The sequence below is a fragment of the Solanum verrucosum genome, unplaced genomic scaffold, assembly GCF_900185275.1.
Source record: "Solanum verrucosum unplaced genomic scaffold, falcon-dt-bn FXZP01000062.1, whole genome shotgun sequence".
Taxonomy (NCBI): domain Eukaryota; kingdom Viridiplantae; phylum Streptophyta; class Magnoliopsida; order Solanales; family Solanaceae; genus Solanum; species Solanum verrucosum.
Window position 1 is genome coordinate 8,891,497 of NW_026020477.1, and position 24,647 is coordinate 8,916,143.

The 24,647-nt window shown below is 33.7% G+C and overlaps 3 protein-coding genes across 3 annotated transcripts; 2 read left to right on the forward strand and 1 right to left on the reverse strand.

Annotated features, from left to right (window-relative positions):
* The first annotated feature begins 475 nt into the window (after nucleotides 1–475).
* On the forward strand, nucleotides 476–8,650 carry LOC125809313 (dihydrolipoyllysine-residue acetyltransferase component 5 of pyruvate dehydrogenase complex, chloroplastic). Its single transcript, XM_049488973.1, has 6 exons — nucleotides 476–1,481; nucleotides 1,774–1,965; nucleotides 2,069–2,156; nucleotides 7,759–7,829; nucleotides 7,933–8,016; nucleotides 8,129–8,650. Exons 1-6 carry the CDS (start codon nucleotides 627–629, stop codon nucleotides 8,231–8,233), a joined length of 1,395 nt encoding a protein of 464 aa, XP_049344930.1. The 5' UTR covers nucleotides 476–626; the 3' UTR covers nucleotides 8,234–8,650.
* A 654-nt stretch (nucleotides 8,651–9,304) lies between these two features.
* On the reverse strand, nucleotides 9,305–12,816 carry LOC125809303 (leucine-rich repeat receptor-like tyrosine-protein kinase PXC3). Its single transcript, XM_049488962.1, has 2 exons — nucleotides 10,218–12,816; nucleotides 9,305–9,883 (listed from the first exon to the last, which is right to left on the reverse strand). Exons 1-2 carry the CDS (start codon nucleotides 12,766–12,768, stop codon nucleotides 9,576–9,578), a joined length of 2,859 nt encoding a protein of 952 aa, XP_049344919.1. The 5' UTR covers nucleotides 12,769–12,816; the 3' UTR covers nucleotides 9,305–9,575.
* Nucleotides 12,817–19,702: 6,886 nt separating this feature from the next.
* Nucleotides 19,703–23,202, forward strand: LOC125809461 (LRR receptor-like serine/threonine-protein kinase GSO2). Its single transcript, XM_049489092.1, has 2 exons — nucleotides 19,703–22,169; nucleotides 22,832–23,202. Exons 1-2 carry the CDS (start codon nucleotides 19,703–19,705, stop codon nucleotides 23,200–23,202), a joined length of 2,838 nt encoding a protein of 945 aa, XP_049345049.1.
* The last annotated feature ends 1,445 nt before the right edge of the window (nucleotides 23,203–24,647 follow it).

Sequence of the window (24,647 nt, forward strand, 5' to 3'; positions counted from 1 at the left end):
GACTCAGTTTTTTTTTTAAATTGAAAATCACTTAGAAACAAGATGACAAACCAAATGAACCATGCACATGAGTAAACAAATTGCATCTTGCTCAAAAGCAAACACACTCACATTGTAGAATAATCAAGAGTTTGAGACAGTCAAAAATAAAAATATTAAACTAAACTCTAAATCAAGGACTTTATATACTAAATAGTATGAATATAATTATTTAAAAGAACTGAACCGATAATCCGATAATAAAAGAAGTCAAACCGTTACCTAAGCAGCTAATCCAGTAACCCATTATTGATATAACTAATATTTTTTTTCTATTCAAACATATCAATTTCGATTTAATTTTGAACAACCCTTAATGAGATTCCAAACTCTGAATGAAAAAAAAAGTTTTGTTATGTTAGGATAAAAAACACTAGTTTGGGTACCAAATTTATACTTCCCACTTCCATAGTGTCAAAACAACCAAAAATTGATCACCAAAATACACCGGTAATGTAGTTGAATTCTCCGCCCTCTTTCTCTTTCGATGCATTCGAGAAATCCATTTCCATAAAAAACACACAAACCTACGCTTTTCTTTTCTCCATTTCTAGAATCATTCATTTTTTCTTGATTTGTTCTAAAAAATGTCTCATCTTCTTCAATCCACCTTCATCCCCACCACACCCACCACCCTCCGCCGCCGTTCTGTGTTTCCGACGGCCCATTTACGGAGAACCCATGTTGTAGAATCGAAGATCCGTGAGATTTTCATGCCGGCACTTAGTTCTACTATGACTGAAGGCAAGATTATCAGTTGGATGAAAACTGAAGGTGATAAACTAGCTAAAGGTGAATCAGTTGTTGTTGTTGAATCGGATAAAGCTGATATGGATGTTGAATCTTTTTATGATGGGTATCTTGCTAGTATTATTGTACCTGAAGGTAGTTCTGCACCTGTTGGTTCTCCAATTGCTCTTCTTGCTGAATCTGAAGATGAAATTTCACTTGCCAAATCGAAAACTCCGACACCCACTTCTACTTCTACTCCGGCTGCTGCTGAAGCTGTAACCGAAGAGGTTTCTACGGTAGCAGCTGCGGTTACGGTTACGTCATCTTCTGATACTGGGCCGGTGAAAGTGGTGTCGTCTATTCACCCGGCGTCGGAAGGGGGGAAGAGAGTGGTGGCTTCACCGTATGCTAAGAAATTGGCTAAGGAATTGGGGTTGGATTTGAGGGGAGTGGTGGGGAGTGGGCCTAATGGGAGGATTGTGGCAAAGGATGTTGAAGCAGCAGCTGGTTCTGCTCCTATTGGTGTTGCTGCAGCGGCGAAGCCAAGTGGTGGTGCACCAGTGGCTCCAGCAGTAGAATTGGGGACGACTGTGCCATTTACGACAATGCAGAATGCGGTGAGTCGAAATATGGTGGAGAGTTTGGCTGTTCCAACTTTTAGAGTGGGGTATACTATTACTACTAATGCCCTTGATGCTCTCTACAAGAAGGTATGGCTTTTTGCTTTGTATTATTTCCTTGATTAGTTGTAGAAAGATTGGATTTTTTGGGATAAACTGGGGAGTTTATGCTATGTCATAGTTTAGATAAGCTGAAAATGCTAGCTGAAGTGGTATAGCTGAAAATCAGTAGAGAAATGTATTTACTGCAATATCTAGACTTTCTTCATTTGGATGAGATTCTCTGAGAATAGGCAAACAGAAGTGGATCTTCTATGTTTTAGTAAATTTTAAGATAAGCAGTTTCATAATTCAGTTCCTAAATGTATTTGTGAATTTGTAGGTCAAGTCGAAAGGAGTGACAATGACAGCATTGTTGGCAAAAGCCACAGCACTTGCATTGGTGAAACATCCTGTTGTGAACTCTAGTTGTAGAGATGGGAAGAGTTTCACATATAACAGTAGTATTAACATTGCTGTTGCAGTGGCCATAGATGGTGGCTTGATTACTCCTGTACTTCAGGATGCTGACAAGGTTAGTTTGAAAATCATATTTTAATATTCTGGTTTCACATATAGACGGTCTACCTTCCTCGGGTTATCATGAGGTGATTGATTTGATTAAATATTCCTTCCAGGTTGATTTATACTCATTGTCAAGGAAATGGAAGGAGTTGGTTGATAAGGCCCGGGCTAAGCAACTTCAACCCCATGAATACACCACAGGTATGCTATTACGTTTGATGAGTGAACAGTCTTTGATTTGATGGAGGTGTTCACGTATACCATCACCAGCTGATCATATTTATTTTTTTTGAAAATGGTAATTGTTTCTATTTCTGTAGAACAGTACATAGGTCATCCTCTTGAAAACCATATTTACATAAGGAACTCTGATAATACTGACCTATCCCTATAATGAGTCTAAGACATCAATGATAGAGACAGTATCATTAGAGTAAATCTGATTACACAAAAAACAGAGAGTCAAAATGCAATTCAGTTTGACTTGTTGCATACTACTCTCCCTATTCTCAAAAACTCTTAAGGTTCCTCTCTTTCCATATTGTCCACCAAATAGTGGCAGGGACAATTCTCCAGTTACTTCTGTGTTTTGCGCTTGTGTCCCTGATGTCCAGGAGATGTTTTTAAGTCGCAGGAACAAATTCCACAACTGGCCAGTGACTTTGCATAATGTTAACTGCAACTGCCTGTCTTTATATTGGATGGTTTTCTTGAACTAGATTCTTTAACTTGGATATTAGCTTACATAATTATTTCTGAAGTCCATATGACTAAGGCTCACACTCACTCAGTAGACTGATACATGCCTAGAACTGATTAAGAGATAGGAGTTGGTCTGCTACTAAGAGATATATATTTGGAGATAGCATTTAATGTTTCTTCAAAGCTCCTCTTCCATATGTGCATGCTCCTCACCTTGAATTTGAGAACTTGTAACTTATTATCTAAAGGCTGGTATTATAGTTTGATGTTTGAGCCAAGTTGCCTTCAAAACTCCAAATGAGAAAATTGAGGTACTCCTGCTAATCCAGTTTCATGCATTACAGGTGGTTTAGCCACCTTATGAACTGAGGCTACAACATCGAACAAATAGTTGGTTACTTTTTTTTTAATCAGTAGTTGGTGTTGCTAGGACTTGTTTCTTGAAGTTTTATGGTCCAACTTCAGAAAACAAGAATTTGGTACTTATGACTGCTTAAAATATTACAAATTGTTTTTTTAGTGGCTCAAGTCTAGACTGCTAGTAAAGTGAGTTTTTGTTCCACTTCATTTTCATGGGGGCATAGCTTCACAGCTACAAATAAGTTATTCCCCTTCTTTATGGTTTAGCATCATATGATGTTCTCATGTTGTTAGAGATTTATTCTTTACTTAGTGCTGATGCATGTGTAAATGTTGTTATGAGCACTTGTTGGAGAGACTGATGAAGATAAAAAGAAAATTTACTCCATCTTGATTTTATGTGATTCTGTTTGATTGGATTCAAAATTTAAGATGTTGATAAAATTATTAATGAAATTACTTTACCTATAAAATTGTGTAGTACCCTCTCTCCCTCTCAAAATGCTTGTTTGTTTCTTTTTGTTGTGATATTTTGTTATTTGTTAAATCAGAACTTTTAAACGTTTATATCCCACAAAGAGTTTCACGGATCCCTGCTTATTATTTGTATACGCCTCAATTGCTAATTTATTTTATTTTTAATAAAATGAATTGGAATGAAAGGGAGAGCAGAATGTATACGAAGGATTAATCTAGCCGACCGCAATCACATAGATTAGAACACAATTGCAAAAGACAAAGACACCACATTTTCCCCAACAAATACTAAACAACTCATGGTTTTAACTTTTCTCGTAATAATCTTGTTGTGGACTACCAGAATTGGGATAATGAGTAATCGAAGAAAATTGAAGAATTAACATAGCCGCCTGTTCACCCATTTAAACTTAGAAATAGCTGGTGGATGAGTAGTATATGTATACAAATTAGGAAAAGTAAACAGTAAATCCTACCGCTTATTTAGTATAACAGAAAAGACCATTATTTAAACAAATTTGGATTCTTAAAACTTTGGAAAGTGGTCAAGTTCAAAAAAAACTTTGGAAAGTGGTATAATAATGTTACTAAAAGAACAATATATGTCATTCTTGGTATATCACAAACGAGGACATAACTTTAGAATGGAGGGAGTACTTTTTATTCATTGGAATAGTTGGTTTGTTTCTTTTGTAAGGTATCGACTCCTACTTCCAGTGAAAATCTGTCCTTTCTGTTTTTATTTTTCCTGGGTTTTAGTTGGGGTTGGGCAGAGAGTTGAGCATTCTACTTTGCAAGATATTACTAACTGGCAACTTGATAGGTTGGGATGCTTATGTTCCTGTATTTTTGTTTAATGCTCAAGCTAAGCAAGTCACTTCTAATTAGGACCATATCTATATTAGTGAGATATGCATAGCAATCTCACAGTTACTATTCTCAAAATATAAAATAGCATAGCAATCTCAAATAATGTCCTCAAAACAGCAGTGTTTTTTTTATCCAACTTTCTGGACATTTTCTGAGGTTGAGAATGTTGCAGGCAATTGAAAGGGAAAGGAGGTGAAACGATTGAATGAGGTTAAACCTTTCAAGTTTCTTTAAAGTCAAACTCAAAATTTTCAACTTTAACCTTAAAAATGAGTAGGGTAAGATGATGAAGCATACTACATGACCTTGTTGGATTTTCTTTTCTTTTCTCTCCATTCCGAATGCTCATCATTTTCTTCAGTCGGATTTTCAAGACATTCTTGACAAGAACATTTAATGTCCTATGGATAGTGACCTGTGAATGGATCTTTGAACCACCATACACTATTACATTCTGAATTGAAATGTTACTCCAGTGTTTCCGCAAGGCCTTGTAATAACGGGAATCATAGAATGATAAACATTATAGTAGAGAATTCATTATGGCAGCAAAAATCCTCCTACAAGGGGGTTGCTAGCCTAGCTCACAAAGGCACCCTTTGCCAACAAATTATTGGGCCTAGCGTTAATTCAGCTTATGCACTATAGTAGAAACAACTACTAAAAGCATTTAACACCCTACACTCATGTAAGGATCAATCACCCATATATTAAAGGAAAAATCGAGGGAGAATTTAGCTAGATGAAGACATTTTATTATACCATAATTTTTGCAAAGGTTATAAGATGTTTTTACTACAAAGGCTCTTTATACAAGAGATAGAAAATTAGTACTTCACTTATTGAACATATATAGTACAAGTGGAATTCAAATAACATGAATAGTAGTCTTATACACATAAAAGACATAAAAACTTAATGCTTGAAAAGTAATAGTGAGGAATCTCTGACATTGTAGAGACTTAATAGGTAATGGGCAAGACATAGGAAGTGATAGGGATTGTTTCATGAACTAGAGAATAAATCGTAGGATAGAGTTATTAAGCACGTCAAACAAGACATGTGATAATTGGATGTTATGGCAAAAGGACCATTGAATAATGATCTGCATGGCACGAGATAATGGAATGTTATATAAAGAGACGGGGTAATCGTTCTTTTTGGAATTGAACCCATCAACAGTGATTTGCATGGCTTGGGATGATGGAGTTTTTATGGTGGCATGGGATAATTGTCTATTATGGTAAGGAGCCCATAAATAATGTTTTGCATGCATGCGATAGTGAGATTTTACAACAAGATATGGCTAGACAAAAGATAGTGGAAAAACATGGAGACAAGACACGACTAAACAAAAAATGGTGGTCTTGAAAGATGGGATTTGGATTTTTATTGGAAATTATGGTGATATAGGGATTTGGATTTTAATTGGAAATTATGGTGATATAAAATGGCTTGAAGGTTTAATGACTAGTGACATTTTCCTTAGTCCACCATTCTTCATCATGCTTGTCTTCAAACCTTGCTTTATTTTTCAATCTACTTTAAGCTGCCCTTATGAAATATCTTTTGCGATGAGGTCATTCTTTTTCCATATCACTAGCTTTTTTTCCTTTTTCTTCTTTTGGTGAAGCATTGGCTGGGTCATTTAAATTAATCCTAGCAAATTCTGCTGGAACAATTTCATTTTGGGTCTTCGGAACCTGGTAAAATTGCATATTACTCCTTCAGTACTTCGTTTACATTATCTCCTTTGGGATACACTTGTTTTGTGGGAAAATTATTTTCAGAGCTTCGGAGTACTCTTCATTGGGCCATATTTCTTTCTCTCCTATGATATAGGATAAGGTAATTCTGGAAGCTAACAACAACAACATACCCAATGTAATCCCACAAGTGGGGTCTAGGGAGGGTAGGTTTTACTCCAAAGTCCAAACTGGATATGAGTAAACCATGAATTTTCCATTTTCTAGGAAAATCATTCAGAATTTGCAAGGTGATGAATTGTTCTCATGGAGTTGTAAGAGTAGAATGTTCATTGAGTTCTGAAGCAACAACATAATCTCTTACTCCTATAGCCCTGGATTGGACCAAGGAACGAATATGGATCCATGGGGATAGTTACTTCTTGGCAAAAGCAGAATAAGGAATATAAGAGGACATGGATGATACTTTTTGCTCTTGGTAGGACATCAATTTCATACAAGTAATATTTTTTTGAAAGAGTAGAAGACATCAATATTTACACGAAAATGAACAATATTGAAAATGAACAAGGTTGGAAGATGAAGATGTTTCCGACATGATCTTACAAACAACCTCTTCCTCCAAACTAAGGGGTTTGGCTCTGATACCACAAGGTCAATCTTGGTTATGGAAGAAGAATATTTTAAGATCAGAGGATAATGACCAAGTGCATTCCAGAGGAGATATGACCAAAGAAGCAGGGAGTTGGGATTATACTTCTAATTATCCTTATTGGGAAAATGTAAAGGAAGCACTCAAGAAGTATTATGCAATTTTCAAGATTCTCAAGAGTCAAGACCGAAACGGAATTGATGCTATAGAATTTGTTAGGATTAATTTAAATGGCAGGCGTTTTTGACCCTTTTCCGTAATTTTTATCATTCCAGTACGACAGTCTACATTCACCCCTTGTGGGGCCACTTGAACTGCCAAGGAAGGTGGAAATCTGCAGAACAGGGGGTTATATGTCTTCTGGTCCCTGTAACACTATTGATATCCCTTCTTCTAGGGCATGTTCTCATCTTCAGATTGCTTGATTTCCATTTTGTTTATTTTTTATGTCTATTTTCTGTTGTTGGTGAAGTAGATATTTTACTTTAATGCCTTTGCACTTTTTCTATGGTCTCCTATTGTTTTCTGTGTATCAACAGTAATCTTATAGACAAAATCGCCTAAATATTTAGAGCCATTGATGTTATAGCCCACAAATGATTACGCAGCTGTTTTCATGCATTTATGCTGGAAGCATGTACATTATCTCCTCTTGCAAGTAGAGATTATGCCAGTTTGTTGTAATTTGGCATGATTTTTCTTCACTGAAATAGTGATTAGTTTGAACTTTGGATGTACTTGATCAAAGATGCCTATTGACCAAATATCAAAATATGAGAAAGGGAATAGAATTTCTTGTCTCCATGGAGGGAGATTAGTTAAGCTAGCTGTGTTTAGCGACTTTTCTTTTACAGTACAACAACAACTATACCTTAGTCCCTAACAAGTTGGGGTCGGCTATATGAATCCCTACTTCTTCATTTAAGCTCATTTCTTGTATCCAGCTGACTTCTCTGCTTTTGTATGTCCAAGGTTCTTGTTGTTCATATGTTGTTTAGGAGTTTGATTGTTTTGGCTGTTGGGATTTGTACTGCAGGCACTTTTACTCTATCCAACCTTGGGATGTTTGGCGTTGACCGTTTTGATGCCATCTTACCGCCAGGAACTGTAAGTCCCAGTCGTAGATACTCATGTGTTTGCTATATTGCCTCCTGCCTGATATGTGAATACTTCTGGTATTGTTTCTCACATTGGTTCAACTCTTGTCTAGGGTGCAATCATGGCTGTAGGAGCATCTCAGCCCACACTTGTTGGCACCAAAGATGGTCAAATTGGCATGAAAAATCAAATGCAGGTAGAATGATGATTTATGTTTGCTTTTGGCATGCTAGTTCTTTTTCTCAAATAAACGTTTAGGATTATGCAATTATCAAATACTTAAGCTATAAATTGTTAAAATATTTCAGGTCAATGTCACTGCTGATCATCGGGTAATATATGGTGCTGATTTGGCGGCTTTCCTGCAAACCTTAGCACAGATAATTGAGGATCCTAAAGACCTTACTCTTTAGGCTCTTGTCCTCATTGTGGGAGATTAGATGTTTTGTAGTGTAATTTGCTCGAGTTTCAGCCAGGAGCTTCATGGAGTGGACAGAAAACGATATGCTATAACATCTGAAGCATCATCTTAGTCACAATTCAGAAGATGAATGGAAATGGATGGTTAGAGGTCATTTTTTCGCGTGGTTAATCTTTTCTTTTTATTGAAGTGTAAACTCATGAGGACATTTTTCATGGCTGCCATAAATTATGGCCTCAAGATGAGCTCTTTGTTGCTTCATCATTCAAATATTGTTGCAAAGAATGTTGCAAAACTTTCTATTGATTCTATATTTAAGAGTGTTCTGCAATTTCAGTTGTATCTGCAGTTCACTATTGCCATTACAAAATTACTTCTTTCCAGTTTAATGCTTCAATATGCCATTTAATATGATGTTCCACAAGAAAAACACCTAAGACAAGGGCTGTGTCAGCACCTTCCTTTTGTGTTTTTTCTTATAAACATGAAAACCCCAGAAATGTCGTGATAAGTATAATTTTTTTTCAATTTTTATACCATCTTACCAAATAAACACACTACAATTCATAAGCACGATTTCAAAATATTCTAGTGTGCTACATTTTTATAAATCACACATCTTTATGTTTCATTTATAAATTAATGCTTACAATTACAAGTTTCTTAATACACATAATTTTATTAAGATCAATTAGTCAACAATAGTAATAACTAACTAATTTTAATATAATCCTTTCACGTCGACCATGAGTTTTTGTGCAAAATTTAAAATAGTCGGTCAATGGGATCAAAGTTTTACATTTTTTTAAGGAAAAATTACTTAACTACACACCATTTATTATCCCATAATTTGAAATTCCGCTAGAAATCATAATTTGGAATCCCAAATTCTGCTTTTTGAAAGATTAGAAATTTAAAATTATGATCATAAATCACATGTCCAAACGTTGAGATTTCAAATCGCATGTTCAAACGCCTATTTAGTTTATCTTTAAAAATGAAAATGTAAGGGATTTGGTATACCAAGGGGATCTTTTAAAAAAGTTCTGTTATACAAATTGGATTCATTCCCAAAAACCTTTTATATATTATATATATTACACATGAACAAGAAAAATGGACTATGTTACACTGAGAACTAACATCATATTCAAAGTTATGTAACTACTATCATCATATATCTATATGTTTACATTAATATAATATGTATAAACTGGCAAAACTGGCATATTCTGCATAGCTCACAACACCTTCACCACTTGCAGCTCCTCCCCAAAAGAAAAAGAAGAAAACCACCTTGGCAGTTTTCTCCTTAACTTTCCTTTGACGTCTGATTACCTTGCATGGAGAAGCACTCGAAGCACACTCTTCATCTTTGGCCGGCCTTCTGGTGATACACTGACACAAGCTAGAGCCAATTTGAGGACTGCTAACATCTGGCTCCTAACGTTGAGCGATGTCTTAGAAATGCTAGAATCCAGAATGTGATCCCACTTGCTGTGCTTCTCAGAGTTGCTCAGCACAGACTTGGCTAACTCGGTTCCCTGACTAACTGCAGGCCTTCCTGTCAACAATTCCAGTAGGACAACCCCAAAGCTATATACATTTCCAGCCATTGTGACTCTCATTGTGTATGCATATTCTGTAACACAAAAAGGAAATGCATCACTAAATATATGCTCAACTTTGAGGCTTCTCATGTTACATTTTAATCCACCCCACCCTCTCTAAGCTATACTGACACACTGTTTCACTTTAGACATCGAAAGACAGTTCAACACCGTTTCATGGTGGGAGGATATAATGAAGTCTTAAGTTTGAAAACAACAATAACAATATGAAGATTAAACACAAAAAGATGAGTTTAAAGCATGGTACGACAGTTAGGACAAAAAACGTCACATTACCCTTAAGGAGTATAAATCAATGTTGAAGGATCTTAAACTTTAACCATTAACCAAGTAATAGTTCATTACCTGGAGGAATATAACCGACAGAACCAGCAACAGCAGAAAAGCTGCCTGTGCTCTTCGAAGGATCCATCACCTTGTAGAGTTCAATGTCTCCTATCTGAGCCTCATTCTGGGACTTCAAGAGAATGCTCTTGCTGGAAAGGTCGAGGAGGAGGATTGGACCCTTTTCACATCCATGAAGAAAAGCTAAACCCTGAGCTACTCCAATAGCTATGCTGTAGCGACTTGCCCAATCTAACGAGTAGCCCAAGCTACCACGAAGAACATCATATAACGAGCCAATGGGGGCAAATTCATAGAAGAGATAAGCACTATCAGCAGCCAAAAGATAGCCTAGTGGAATCATGACATTTGAATTATTCAGCTTTCCAATATTTTTTAGCTCTTCCCCAAATAGTTCATGGCTTCCCAACTGAAATATTTTGTCACTCCAATTAAGCTTCTTGACAAAATAGGTTGTACCCGACGGCATAACAGCTTTATAGTAGGTTGAAAATCTTGTCTTGAACACAACATTTGAGGGCTCAGACACTGCTACCATGGCCTTTGTGAAGTCTATATTTGACTTGTGAATGCTGTTTGCAGTTAAAACCTTTCCCTGAACGACAGGGGATTGAGAAATTTCTAATCCTGAGTGAAAATGTTCATCATTGATCCTGTAATATCTTCTAGAGATTGAAATAGCAATCACCACGAAAACAGCAATTGTTGCTACACATGCAATTGGGACAACAACTGCAACAACTATTGATTTTCTCTTTTTTGCAGCAGCTTGTGGTGGAGCAACTGCGGAAGGATAGATCAGATCCCCATTTCCACCTGTCTCAACACTGACAAAGCTTTCAAACTTTGGAACAACTCCAGACAGTTGATTGTTTGAAAGCACCAACCTAGTCAAGCCTCTCATTCCCGTCAGGTAGTCTGGAATCTGACCCGAGAACCTGTTGTAAGAGAGATCCAAAACTTCCAATGAAGTCAATCTCGAAAAACTACTTGGTATAGGTCCTTGAAAAAGATTGTGACTCAGATTCAAAGCAATCTGTAAACTCAAAGGCATATCAGGAATAGGGCCACCGAGTTGGTTCCCTCCAAGTTGGAGTTCTAACAGCACATTTAAGTTACTAATGTCAACCGGAATTCGACCACTTAGATTATTCGCCTGCAAATTCAAGTTTGTGAGATTTCTCAAACTTGATAACGAACTTGGAATGGAACCAGTCAATAAATTCCAGCTGAAATTGAGCCTCTGCAATCTGTTCAACTGTGAAATGTTACTTGGAATTTCTCCAACTAGGTTATTGGACTGAAGACTCAGTACCTGAAGATTAGAAATATCACCCAACTCAACAGGAATAACACCACTCAGCTTATTCTGGGCTAAGTTCAAAAGGGCCAACTTTTGGCACTTCCCCAATTCAGAAGGAATTGGTCCAGTTAACTGGTTGTTGTCCAGTTCCAAGTAGGTCAAACTTTGAAGGCTTTCAAAGGAAGCAGATGGAAATGATCCATTCAAAGCATTTTGCCCCAATCTCAACCTGATCAAATTTATCGACATGTTTGAAGGAACAGGCCCCTCTAACTTATTGGAAGTGAGATCAACAAACTGCAAGTTTATTGGGAATAAGAGGTCCTGAGGAATTGTACCATTTAATGTGTTAAAACTGAGGTCCAAATTCCTCAGATATGTGGTTATACCAAAGGGTATATTTCCAACAAAAGAATTCTGATTCGCAGCAAAACGCGTCAGCGTTGTGATATTCCCAAGGGATTGTGGGATTGTGCCACTCAATCTATTGATTGACAAAATCAAGACTTGCAATTTTGAAAGTTCACCTAATCTATCAGGAATTACACCAGATAGGATGTTTAGAGATAGGTCAATCAAAGTTAAGTTGCCAAAATTCACAATTTGAGTGGGGAATTCACCTTCAAAAGAATTTGCAGAAAGATGAAGCTCCTCCAGAAGATTAAATTTTCCAAGACTGGTAGGAACTGAACCAGAAAATTGGTTAGTGCTGAGGTTCAAACTCTTGAGTGAGTCTAATCCATCCAACTGCAAGTCAACTTTCCCATTCATCTTATTGTAAGAAAAGTCCAAAGACTCCAACTTTCCAAAACCAGTGAAAGTAGGCAAAAAACCCTCCAATTTATTCCCACTAAAGTTCAAAAATTTCAACCCACTAATTCCCCCACAAACAGTGATGAACTCATTTGGGATAGAGCTCAAAAAGTTTTGGGAAACATCAATAGACTCCAAAGTATCAATTTGACAAATAAAAGGCAAGAATTCAGAGCTAGAAATAGAGAACAATGAAAAGGTGACTTTGGTAAGGGAAGAATTATCAGAATTGCAAGAAACCCCTTTCCAAGAACATGGGGTTGAAGCTTTATCAGTTCCATTCCATACAAAAGAAGCACCAGTATCATTTTGAAACAGATCATAGACACTTCTCATGACACTAATTTGATTTGGGGGCAATTGGGAAAACACAATTTGAAGAGAAAAAGACAAGAATATAGTAATAACTATATGGGGAGCATACCTTAAGTTCATTTTTTTTTTTGTTTTTTGCTTTGACAGTCAGAAAGCTGAAAACTTCAAGAAAATCTATGTACAAGATTTGCATATACTCTCTGAGCTAAGGGGAGGGAACAAAGGAACAAATGTTGTGTTTCATATGCATAGAGAAAAGAATGGAGAAAAAAAGGAAATTTTGTTGGGCACTTGGTTGTGAGGGGGTGGGGTGGGGTAGGTGGGGGGGTTGACTGGACTTCACTATTTTTTAGTATGAAAAACAAAAAAAGTAGACTAGACTAGTGAGGTTGTGTGTGTGTGGGTGTAGCACCAAAGAATGTGATGCGGAGAGATTGTTTTTTTCTTAATTAAAGTTTTTGAGTTCGAGTCATGATCATATCGGCTAGTGAGGTTGTGTGTGGGTATATCACCAAAGAATGTGATATAGTGAAACTGTAATTTTCTAAATCAGAGTTTTAAGTTCGAATCATGAATATATAAAGTTTTTAATATAAAATACTCCCTCGAATAAATCCAACACAACACTAATTTAAAATAATCAAACTTCAATAAAAATATCGAATATCATATTAAAAAAATAACTATGAGAGGTGTATGGGGGAAGGGGAGGGGAAGGTTACAACCTTAATTTTTGTTGTCTTTTTTTCTTAATGGACAGAACTTTTTTTTAAAAAAAAAAGAGGATTGAAAATAGCTGCATAAGAGAAAAATTATAGTCACACTTACGAGTGTCCACATTCCTTTGTTTATTCCCTCGGTTTTAATTAATTTGTTTGATTTTAATTTGATTAATAATTTTAAAAAGTAAGAAAAATATAATTAAATTAAAGATATATAACTTGTAAGTATTCAAAATATTCTTTAATTGCGTAGTTTTTAAATATATTATATAAACTGTTAAAATTAAAAATTATATTAAAAAGTTGATAAAATAGGAAAAATTAACTTTCATGGTTCTTTTTATACAAATATATAAATTGTCTTTGAAAATGAAAGCCAATCGTGGGGAAAACGTTGTGGAAATTTTGCATTTTTTTTCCTTCCAAAATAGTTTGTTTGACTGACAGAGATAGAGACACAAACACTACGGTAGTCGACAAGTTATTCTGAAATTAATTTTTTAAAATTATTATTTTATTCTTAATATTAAATAAAAATAATATTACAATCTCAAATAACTAGTTCTAAGATAAATTATTACACAATTTTATTTTAATCAAATATAAATAAATTCATATTAAATTATTTTCAAAATTAATTATCTCTTATCCCTAGTACCAAACTGACTCGGAGTATTTTCAACTATGAAAAATGTTTATGCTAATATTTCCACAAGGTGTGGATCCCACTTTTGACCAAAATGGAAAGTTTGGAAAACGCGTTGCCATTCAAAACAGATTTGAATTGGTCAGCCTTTGTCATACAAATCTCTGTATATTTTTTCATGTTTTTCTCTTACACGTTTTTAATTAATATTTAATTAAAAATATTTTTATTATTTTATTTTAATTTATATGTTAAGATACGCAAATTTTTCTTTAATTAAAGTATTTGTAAAAGTGATGAGATATGAATTACTCATCAGTTTCAATTCATATTATATTATTTTCTTATTCTTTCTAAAAGTAACAATACGTATTGTTTGAAAATAATTTTACCTCTAAGTTTGTTTTACTCCTAATATTTTGTTTTATCATTTTTCTTTCATATCTCATCGTCAAGTGTTTATTAATTAGTTAAGTTAATCATATAAGATATGCTATTTTCTTTTGATTATATTATTCATCTTAATAAACCGTAGAACTTTCGATAATTTCTACTTGAGGTTAATATGTATATTTAAAGGATATAACATATTTTAAAGTGGTTAACTGAACCATTTAATAAGAAAATGAAAAAAAAAATTCAAACTTTAAATTAAAAATATCTTATTAAAACATGTAATAAAAACAAGCCTTAATTCGAATGTCTAGACAAAACATCCAATAAATTTTAAGAAAATTTGGGTATGTATTTAATCCTATAATTAATTATTTATTTCCAAAAGTGGAGTCGTATCATGCGTTTTGCAAGGACTCTTTTTTTTTTCTTCCTTTTTTTAAGATGGGAAACACATGATACATATTATAACATTTTTTTGTTGGACCAAAACATGTATCTCATTTCTTGGTTGTTAAAGAAGAAACAAAAAAAAATCTTTGTTTTGAATCATTAAATCAACAATTAATCACCAATAACCTTTGATAATTTATCTTAGTTAGCAACAATTTATTAACTCTAAAAACACATGATAATATTGTTTTTCTCTTGAAAAATTATAGACTTAGTGATATGTTTGATTCAAGTACAAACATCGAATATCGAAAGTCAACAACAAATTCAGTGAAATCTCAAAAAAAGTGGAGTCTGATTCTAGTACAAACATCGAATATCGAAAAAAAAAATCTCTTTAACTTTTGAATTTCGTAAATAAGTATGTTAGAATATATATAATTCAAGTATTTTTCTCTATCTTTATTTGCCACAATATGTCTTCTTATTTTTTAGTTTTTACTACAAAATCTTTTATATATAAAGAAAGTCAGGTAATTAATAATCAAGTTACTTTATATTATTGTTTATTTGAAGCATTAATATTATTTTAAGTTGAAATTACAATTTGAAAATATCCCTTTAGTAATTTTCATAAATAAGTTGTCTCAGGATAATGACTTTATTTACATTCTCTTTTTTCTATTACACTGTTTATCAAAATAGTAATATTAATGATTTAAAAATATATTTAATCATTTTTTATAATTACATAAATCGCAAAGTTCACTAATTATATATACTCGTTGGAAAGGTAATTTGTTAAATCAACAATTAATCACCTTTAACCTTTTCATCATATTTTTTTTTTAAGAAAATAATTTCCAAAATCAAAAGCACGACTTGGAAATAGTCAAAGTCTTTTAAGTAGTATTTATTAATTAAAAATGACTCCAAACCAGTCAAATACGATAATATGGAAGACTTGCAGCAAATGTTACGTTCTCATTTCCTTTTTTTCTATGTTATGGCTATTTTCTCTGACCCCACAAAGACTAATTTTGGCCTTTAATATTTAGTCAAGTTCCCTCAATTATCAGTCGTTTGGACATGCGATGTAAAATCATGTTGCGAAATTAAAGTAATATGAAGTTAAAGTTTTATATTGGACATGTAATTTTGATTTTTTAAGTTGTATGAGTATTTTTTCTTCATAAATATAAAAACTTCATAAGCTGTCACTATTCAAATTGATACTATCATATATCACATATATATATATATATATATAAATAAGAGAACCCTAGGCCCGCCTACGTGGCGTCACCATAAGCAAGGATTCCTTTTTAATTTATTTATTTCCAAAATTAGCCTTCCCTTTCATGAAAAATTGTGGCTGTTATTAAAAGTTGTGACTTTTATGAAAAGTTGCGACTTTTACGAAGAGTTGCGACTTTTATGAAAGGTTGACTTTTATTAAAAGTTGTGACTTTTTATGAAGAGTTGCGACTTTTATTAAAAGTTGTGACTTTTATGAAGAGTTGCGACTTTTACGAAAGATTGTAACATTTATGAAAGGTTGTGACCTTTCCGAAGAGTTGTGACCTTTTCGGTAAGGCACAATAAACATTTGTTCACACTACCCTTTGTTGTCTATAAATAGATGGGTTCCCTCTCATTTTAAAACAACGAAAATTCTGAACTTCTTCTTATTCTTCTGCACAATTAAATTTTTTATTCTGAACTTCTTCTTCTTCTTCTGCACAATTAAATATTTGATTCTGAACTTCTTCTTCTTCTTTTGCACAATTAAATATTATGTACTTTGCTCATGTTGAGTGACTCACTGACACTATTGTTTTTGTATCATTACACTGGTGAATAAAATCGTTTCATCCTGAGAGGATCTATTTCTTTTAACCTCTGGTACTAGAGGGGAATGATTTCCTTAAGGAAACATTGTGCATTCAATGAGCTTGATTTTTCCTTTCTGTTTCATTCTATTGTTATAGATCTTGATATGTTTTTTTACAGTCATTAATTTCTGCTTATGATATTAATTGTTGTTTTTGAATACATGTTTTAAACTTTATTGTTTATGTTTCTGTAAAGTTATTGTTATAAATATTTGTTAGTACAGACTCTATGTAAATCCAACTACTGCAGATTCACAAATAACTTTTTACAAAATACATTTTTTACAACATTCTATCTATGCTTCTCCAAGAGATCAAGCCTATAAATTTATATGATTTTTTGTTGTTGTCATAATAATGTTAATATTAACAGGAGTAAAAAAAAAAAATAGAAACTCAAATGATAGAACTAAAACTAGTAATTAATTACAATTGTATGATACACAATAATGACTATTCTCTCGCACCAAAGTACTATTTTGATAACTTTTTTCCCATTATCTCTTACTTCTCTTTCACTCTTTTCAAGGATCCTTATTATTTTGTTCGTGAACAACTTCAATTCCCAAACACCATCATAACTATATTACATATGAAATTTGGATTTTGGAAGATTGCATTTTAATTTTAAAACACATAATGACTACATATTACTTATTAATATATCATATGATTATGGAACCTTTGCTCTTGATAAACACATTAGTTATATAAATATTTAATTTTTGAAAGTAATTGATAGTGTTATACTAACGAAATTTGCAAAGAAGAAAATTGAGAAAAATATTTATTTGACTTTGTAATTAAAGACACTATGTATCCATGCATATAAATGATAAAACTAATCTAACCATTGTAAAATTTCAAAAGCAAATTAATGAATTTGTAAAATGAAATTATGAAAACTAGGAGAAAATAGTGTTATGATTTGTAATTTTGCCTTTTCTTTTAATAAAACAAATGGTAAACTACAATTGAATAACCTCTATACTCTTGAAAATATATTTATATAAAAATGCTATAACATCAAAATACAAGAATAATTCTATTCTAATAAATTTTTAAAGAAAAATAATCTAACCGCGCGAAGCATGGGCCCATTTACTAGTCTAATCAATTAAGTAAATCATAGTTCATAATAAGATATCAAAATATTGTAAAGTGATATAACTCATTTTCTTTTTTTATAAATAAATGTTTGTGATTACGAACTTTTCAATACACATAATTTTATAAAAATCTCAGTCATTAGTAGTAATACTGATTATTCTTTAATATAATCATTTCACATGGTACACATGAATTTCCGATGATAATTGAACTTCTTTGAGGTATTGTCATGATATGGTGATGTTACATGAATAGTTATGTTACTTGAAATAATAGGATGATCGAAAGAATCATTTAAAGCTAAATTAGTACTATATGTTATGGAAATACTTGTGATTAACGATACACGATCTAGCTTGACATAGATAGTACATTTTTTCATACCAAAGTCCTTTTGCTGGAGATACTGTGTTTCATGTCATAGGTCTAGGTTTACAAGTTGACAAACCTGTATACAGATTCGAACTATAATTAACTATGGAATGATGAACTCCATTTATTTCTTCTTGGAGTAGCTATGTCTAATATTTTGATGTCGTTTGGATATGTAGGTTTATGATGGGTAGGCCAGGATCCTGTCCCAACGATAGCACGATTATCATAAGATATATGACAAAATAAACATGAAATTCGAACATTCAACTTCACTTGGTTCATCCAATAATATTAGTAAAGATGATAGCTAGGTGTATGTATAATAATGAAAGTAGATTGTGCAAAGAATTGTACGATTCATTCGTATGTAGCAACTCTTCTTGATGAAGGGCCATATGTTACTATTAAACAAGGGGGATTAATAGCCCGTTTGATTAAATTTTTAAGGTTAAAAATATTATTTTTTTCTTCAGAAAATACTTATTTTAGAAAAGTAAGGTGCTTATTAAGTTTTTGAGAAAAAAATAGTACTTTGAAGGAGTAACTGAAACTATTTTTTGCAAGCTAAACAAAGTAGTTTTTCTCCAAAAGCACCTTTTTGAAAACACTTTTTGAGAAAAATACGCTTCAAATTGTTTGGTAGAGTGTATAAAATTGTGTTCGGTAGGGTGTCGTAGTAATGCGGTGTAGGGTTGTTCAAAATCGAATTAAAACCCATAACCCAAATAAAAAAAAGTTATTGATTTATTGGTAATGCTGCAATGGGTTATTGAATTAGTGGGTTTCGGTACTGGTTTTGATTATTATTTCTTGCATCGGGTTATCCGTTCTTAACGGTTTGAGATTTTTTCTAACGGGTTCACTGATAATCTGATAGTAAATTAATAAATTAATATATATCATTTGATATATAGAGTCCTTGACTTAAGGTTTAGTTTCATACCTTCAACTGTCTCATACTCTCGGTTATTCTACAACATGAAAGTGCTTGCTTTTGAGCAAAATGAAGTCAATTCATGTGCATAATTCATTTGGTTTGTCACCTTGTATCTATGTGATTTTTAAATGATTTTTAGTGTGAAATCTTAACGGTTTAACCGATAACGACCAATGACTGATAAATTGATACCTTAATGGTTATATAACAATTTAGCATGTCTACACACTAATAATCGATAAGTTAAGTCGATATACATCAAAATCAAACCGAACCGACCGATACATAAGCCTAATACTGCGAATATTTCTTATTGATTATTTGGTTTAATGTATCAAAGACAGTTTTGTCTTTAACCATGCTTATCCATATAGTAATAACCTTGTATTACTCATACCATGATTTGCAATGTATTAATTATACACCCTATAATACTGAATAAGGTGTATAACTAATACATGTATTAGTTATTCATAAGATGAAAATCTTACCAACAAAGGGTTAGTTATTAGGATCTTGTGCATGCATAATACTGCCTACTGAAGTTTATCAATTCAATTCTTGAAACCAAATGCAAGCCACAATGTTTGTCTATCTTCCTTCTATTCTGTACTTGTCTTTCTTTTCACATTTGGTGCTTTCCCAATTGCCCCCAAATCAAATTAATGTCATGAGAAGTGTCTATGATCTGTTTCAGAATGATACTGGTGCTTCTTTTGTATGGAATGGAACTGATAAAGCTTCAACCCCATGTTCTTGGAAAGGGGTTTCTTGCAATTCTGATAATTCTTCCCTTACCAAAGTCACCTTTTCATTGTTCTCTATTTCTAGCTCTGAATTCTTGCCTTTTATTTGTCAAATTGATACTTTGGAGTCTATTGATGTTTCCCAGAACTTTTTGAGCTCTATCCCAAATGAGTTCATCACTGTTTGTGGGGGAATTAGTGGGTTGAAATTGTTGAACTTTAGTGGGAATAAATTGGAGGGTGTTTTGCCTACTTTCACTGGTTATGGAAAGTTGGAGTCTTTAGACTTTTCTTTTAATGACTTGAAGGGGAAAGTTGACTTGCAGTTGGATGGATTGAATTCACTCAAGAGTTTGAACCTTAGCTCTAACATGTTTAGTGGTTCAGTTCCTACCAGTCTTGGAAAATTTAATCTTCTGGAGGAGCTTCATCTCTCTGCAAATTCTTTTGAAGGTGAATTCCCCACTCAAATTGTTAACTTTGGCAACTTAACTTTGATTGACCTATCTCTAAACTTCCTATCTGGTGTAATTCCTGATAGATTAGGTGAACTTTCAAAATTGCAAGTCTTGATTTTGTCAAACAATAGATTGAGTGGCACAATCCCACAATCCCTTAGGAATATCACAACACTTACGCATTTTGCTGTGAATCAGAATGATTTTGTTGGAAATATACCCTTTGGTATAACCACATACCTGAGGAATTTGGACCTCAGTTTTAACACATTAAATGGTACAATTCCTCAGGACCTCTTATTCCCAATGAACTTGCAATTTGTTGATCTCACTTCCAATAAGTTAGAGGGACCTGTTCCTTCAAACATGTCGATAAATTTGATCAGGTTGAGATTGGGGCAAAATGCTTTGAATGGATCATTTCCATCTGCTTCCTTTGAAAGCCTTCAAAGTTTGACCTACTTGGAACTGGACAACAACCAGTTAACTGGACCAATTCCTTCTGAATTGGGGAAGTGCCAAAAGTTGGCCCTTTTGAACTTAGCCCAGAATAAGCTGAGTGGTGTTATTCCTGTTGAGCTGGGTGATATTTCTAATCTTCAGGTACTGAGTCTTCAGTCCAATAACCTAGTTGGAGAAATTCCAAGTAACATTTCACAGTTGAACAGATTGCAGAGGCTCAATTTCAGCTGGAATTTATTGACTGGTTCCATTCCAAGTTCGTTATCAAGTTTGAGAAATCTCACAAACTTGAATTTGCAGGCGAATAATCTAAGTGGTCGAATTCCGGTTGACATTAGTAACTTAAATGTGCTGTTAGAACTCCAACTTGGAGGGAACCAACTCGGTGGCCCTATTCCTGATATGCCTTTGAGTTTACAGATTGCTTTGAATCTGAGTCACAATCTTTTTCAAGGACCTATACCAAGTAGTTTTTCGAGATTGACTTCATTGGAAGTTTTGGATCTCTCTTACAACAGGTTCTCGGGTCAGATTCCAGACTACCTGACGGGAATGAGAGGCTTGACTAGGTTGGTGCTTTCAAACAATCAACTGTCTGGAGTTGTTCCAAAGTTTGAAAGCTTTGTCAGTGTTGAGACAGGTGGAAATGGGGATCTGATCTATCCTTCCGCAGTTGCTCCACCACAAGCGGCTGCAAAAAAGAGAAAATCAATAGTTGTTGCAGTTGTTGTCCCAATTGCATGTGTAGCAACAATTGCTGTTTTCGTGGTGATTGCTATTTCAACTAACCTGCACCAAACCGAGGTTTGTTGGATCACTGGTGATAGCCTCCACCAGTTTCAAATTAAACTGTCCAAGGCCATGACCGCAATTTGTAGGCCAATTAATGTTATGCAAAGCAACCAGTTCTACACTTACTACAAGGTTATGATGCCTTGTGGTGTGTACTATTGCATCAAGAGAATTAAGAAGAAGAACAGGTCAGTCAGCCTGCATAGCTTGGAAAGGTTCAAACAAGGGCTTGTTAATATTGGCCACCTGAGCAACTACACCATGGCTCCCCTTGCTTGTGTTGTGGAATCTGATACTACATATATAGTTTATGAATACCCTCAACATGGAACACTCTTTGACCTCCTTCACGGAAGATGTGATGACAGTACTTTAGACTGGAAAAGTCGCTTTGACATAGTAGTTGGCATTTGTAGAGGTTTGGCTCTCTTACATGGAGGTTCTCTCTTCAGCGATCAGATCATTCTCTTCCATATTTCATCAAGCAGCATCTTTATGAAACATTTGAACCAACCCTTAATTGGAGATATTGAGCTAGGGAGCACATTTAATTCTTCACAATTTTCTGTAGCAGTGGGATATGTTCCTCCAGGTAAACTGATCCTTCGTTGCTTTTGCGACGATGATGTGATTCAAATCTTAAACAAGTAATTATTGAATGTTCTTTAATTCATGTCTTTACAATCACTCACTTCACTTTGCACACTATTTTACCTACAAGGCAATTCAGAGTCCTTTAGGATTATCAAGAATCCCTTTGTCAGATTCTTCATCAAGAAACTTTATGGTTTGTTGTATCTTGAGAGTTTGAAACCAGAAATTATATCTAATTGGGTAGGATGATAACTACAACACAGAGATATAGCGTCGTCCATAAACCAACACGAACCAACTTTCATTTTCTTAGTTTTTGTTACTTTAAGGACCATTTTATAGTTCCTGTTCTTATACTACTACAACAACTACTACAACTACTACACTTGAGTCTCAAATAAGTTGAAATCAGCAGTAGGAAACTTAACTGACTACGTTACTCCATATAGTTAATGTCTTTTAAAGTGGTAAGATCGGGATAGAAGGAAGGGGAAGGAAAGTATTCAATGTGATTGAACTTTACATCTATCGAATTTACGACACCAACTTATTGAATTTCTTTCTCCTTTATGCAGGATACCAGCTTCACTAAATAACAAGTGCTTATTTTCTCTCTGCTTTATAAGTCAATGATTTTTCATGTAATGTTTGTATTTGCAGAATATGCATATGTGATGAAAGTGACTGAGGCCGGTAATATGTACAGCTTTGGCGTAATAATGCTTGAGCTTCTAACAGGGAAACCAGCAATTAGTGAAGGAACAGAGTTGGCTAAGTGGATAATTCAGCATGAAGATTTGGGTGAAGTTGTTGACAGCAGAGTGAGTGGAAATTCAGTTCAAGTTCATCAACAAATGCTTCTAGTGCTTGAAATTGCTCTGCAATGCTTAAGTGTCTCTCCAAATGAAAGGCCTGATGCCAAAGAACTACTAGAGACTTTGCTAACTTTGGGCCAACAGTTTGGGTATTTAATCACACATCGTATAGTACCATTGTATTTCTACCTCATGTTATGTTGCTCAGACTCTTAAAAAAGATGATGTCGGTTGCGTGTTGTATCCCCCAAAGGTAGTGCATTTTGGGATGATCTGACACGGGTGCAGCAACATTTTTGGCTAGTCTGGAAAGCATAGACCTCAATGTCCTTATTATGTAGTTTTAAGAGTTTTGCACCTCTTAAGAAAGATAATTAATAGCGTCAATCATATGTTTGTCTATACTATCCCATTGGGTGAGAGTAAATTCATTCCACCTTCTTATTGGTTGGGAAGCAGGGGAATAAGAGACTAAGCCTCAATCTGAACAAATTTATCACTCATTTAGCCTTGCTGGATCTCACTGATCTATGGTGAGGTGATATCTCCTGCTCCTCCTAAAGAAGTTAGGGCTCGTTTGGTGTGAGGGATTAGAAATAATAGTGATGGGATAAGGAAATAGTGATGGGATAAAAAAAAAATTATGTTGTTTGGTTGGCAAGTCCGGGATAACTTATCCCGGGATTAATAATTAGTACCGGGATAAGTTATCCCTCCCCATGGGTGGTATAGTAATCCCGGGATAACTTATCCCGAGATAGAATAGGTAAATGACAACTATGTCCCTTTAAATCCTTTTTATGTATCATTTTTTACATTTATGTATATTTACATTTTTTTAATACCATGTATAATAATATTTACTACTCCTTATTTTTATGATAATTATACATATTTTTCTATTAAAAAATTATACTATATAAATATAATTTTTATTTATGAATTTATTTGACTAATTCTTATGTTTATTTTATTTTGATATCTCATAAATTTTCTTCTCTTTAATAAACTTAAGAGGAAAGTTCTATTTTTAAGCTAAATAAGAAAAAAGTTATATTTTTAAATACACATGGTACTTATCATGGGAATACATAAACAAAAATATTTAAGTTAAAAAAAAATAAAAGTTTTATTTTAAAAATGAATAACTAAAGCTCACAAAGAAAAAATTAAAAAGTTTAAATAAAGTGAAGGGTAATTTTGTAAACAAACAACTTGTTCTTAAAATTTATCAATATATATTATTTTGAATATAACAAACCAAACACTCAATAAGAAATAATCCCAGACAACTTATCCATCATAACTAATCCCAACATAACTTATCCCAACATAACTTATCCCATCACAACTCATATTCAAAACCAAACGACCCCTATAGTTAACACTTATTTGGCTCTAGACATGACTTTACCAACATTGAAAGAAATCTAAATAACACATAAGAAAACCTAATATCCCTCCACAGAATCACAAAATATGGAAACAACGCACAACATATTAGAAGTATAGATTCCATTAAGACATTGGTCCATGACTCACAAGAAAATCAATGCTTTGATATCAAGTTTACACACCCTAACTAGGTGCTAGCGATATGTTTAATATTTTCTTTTTATAATGCTAAATAATGCTTAAGTAAATCTTTTGTCTACTCTAAG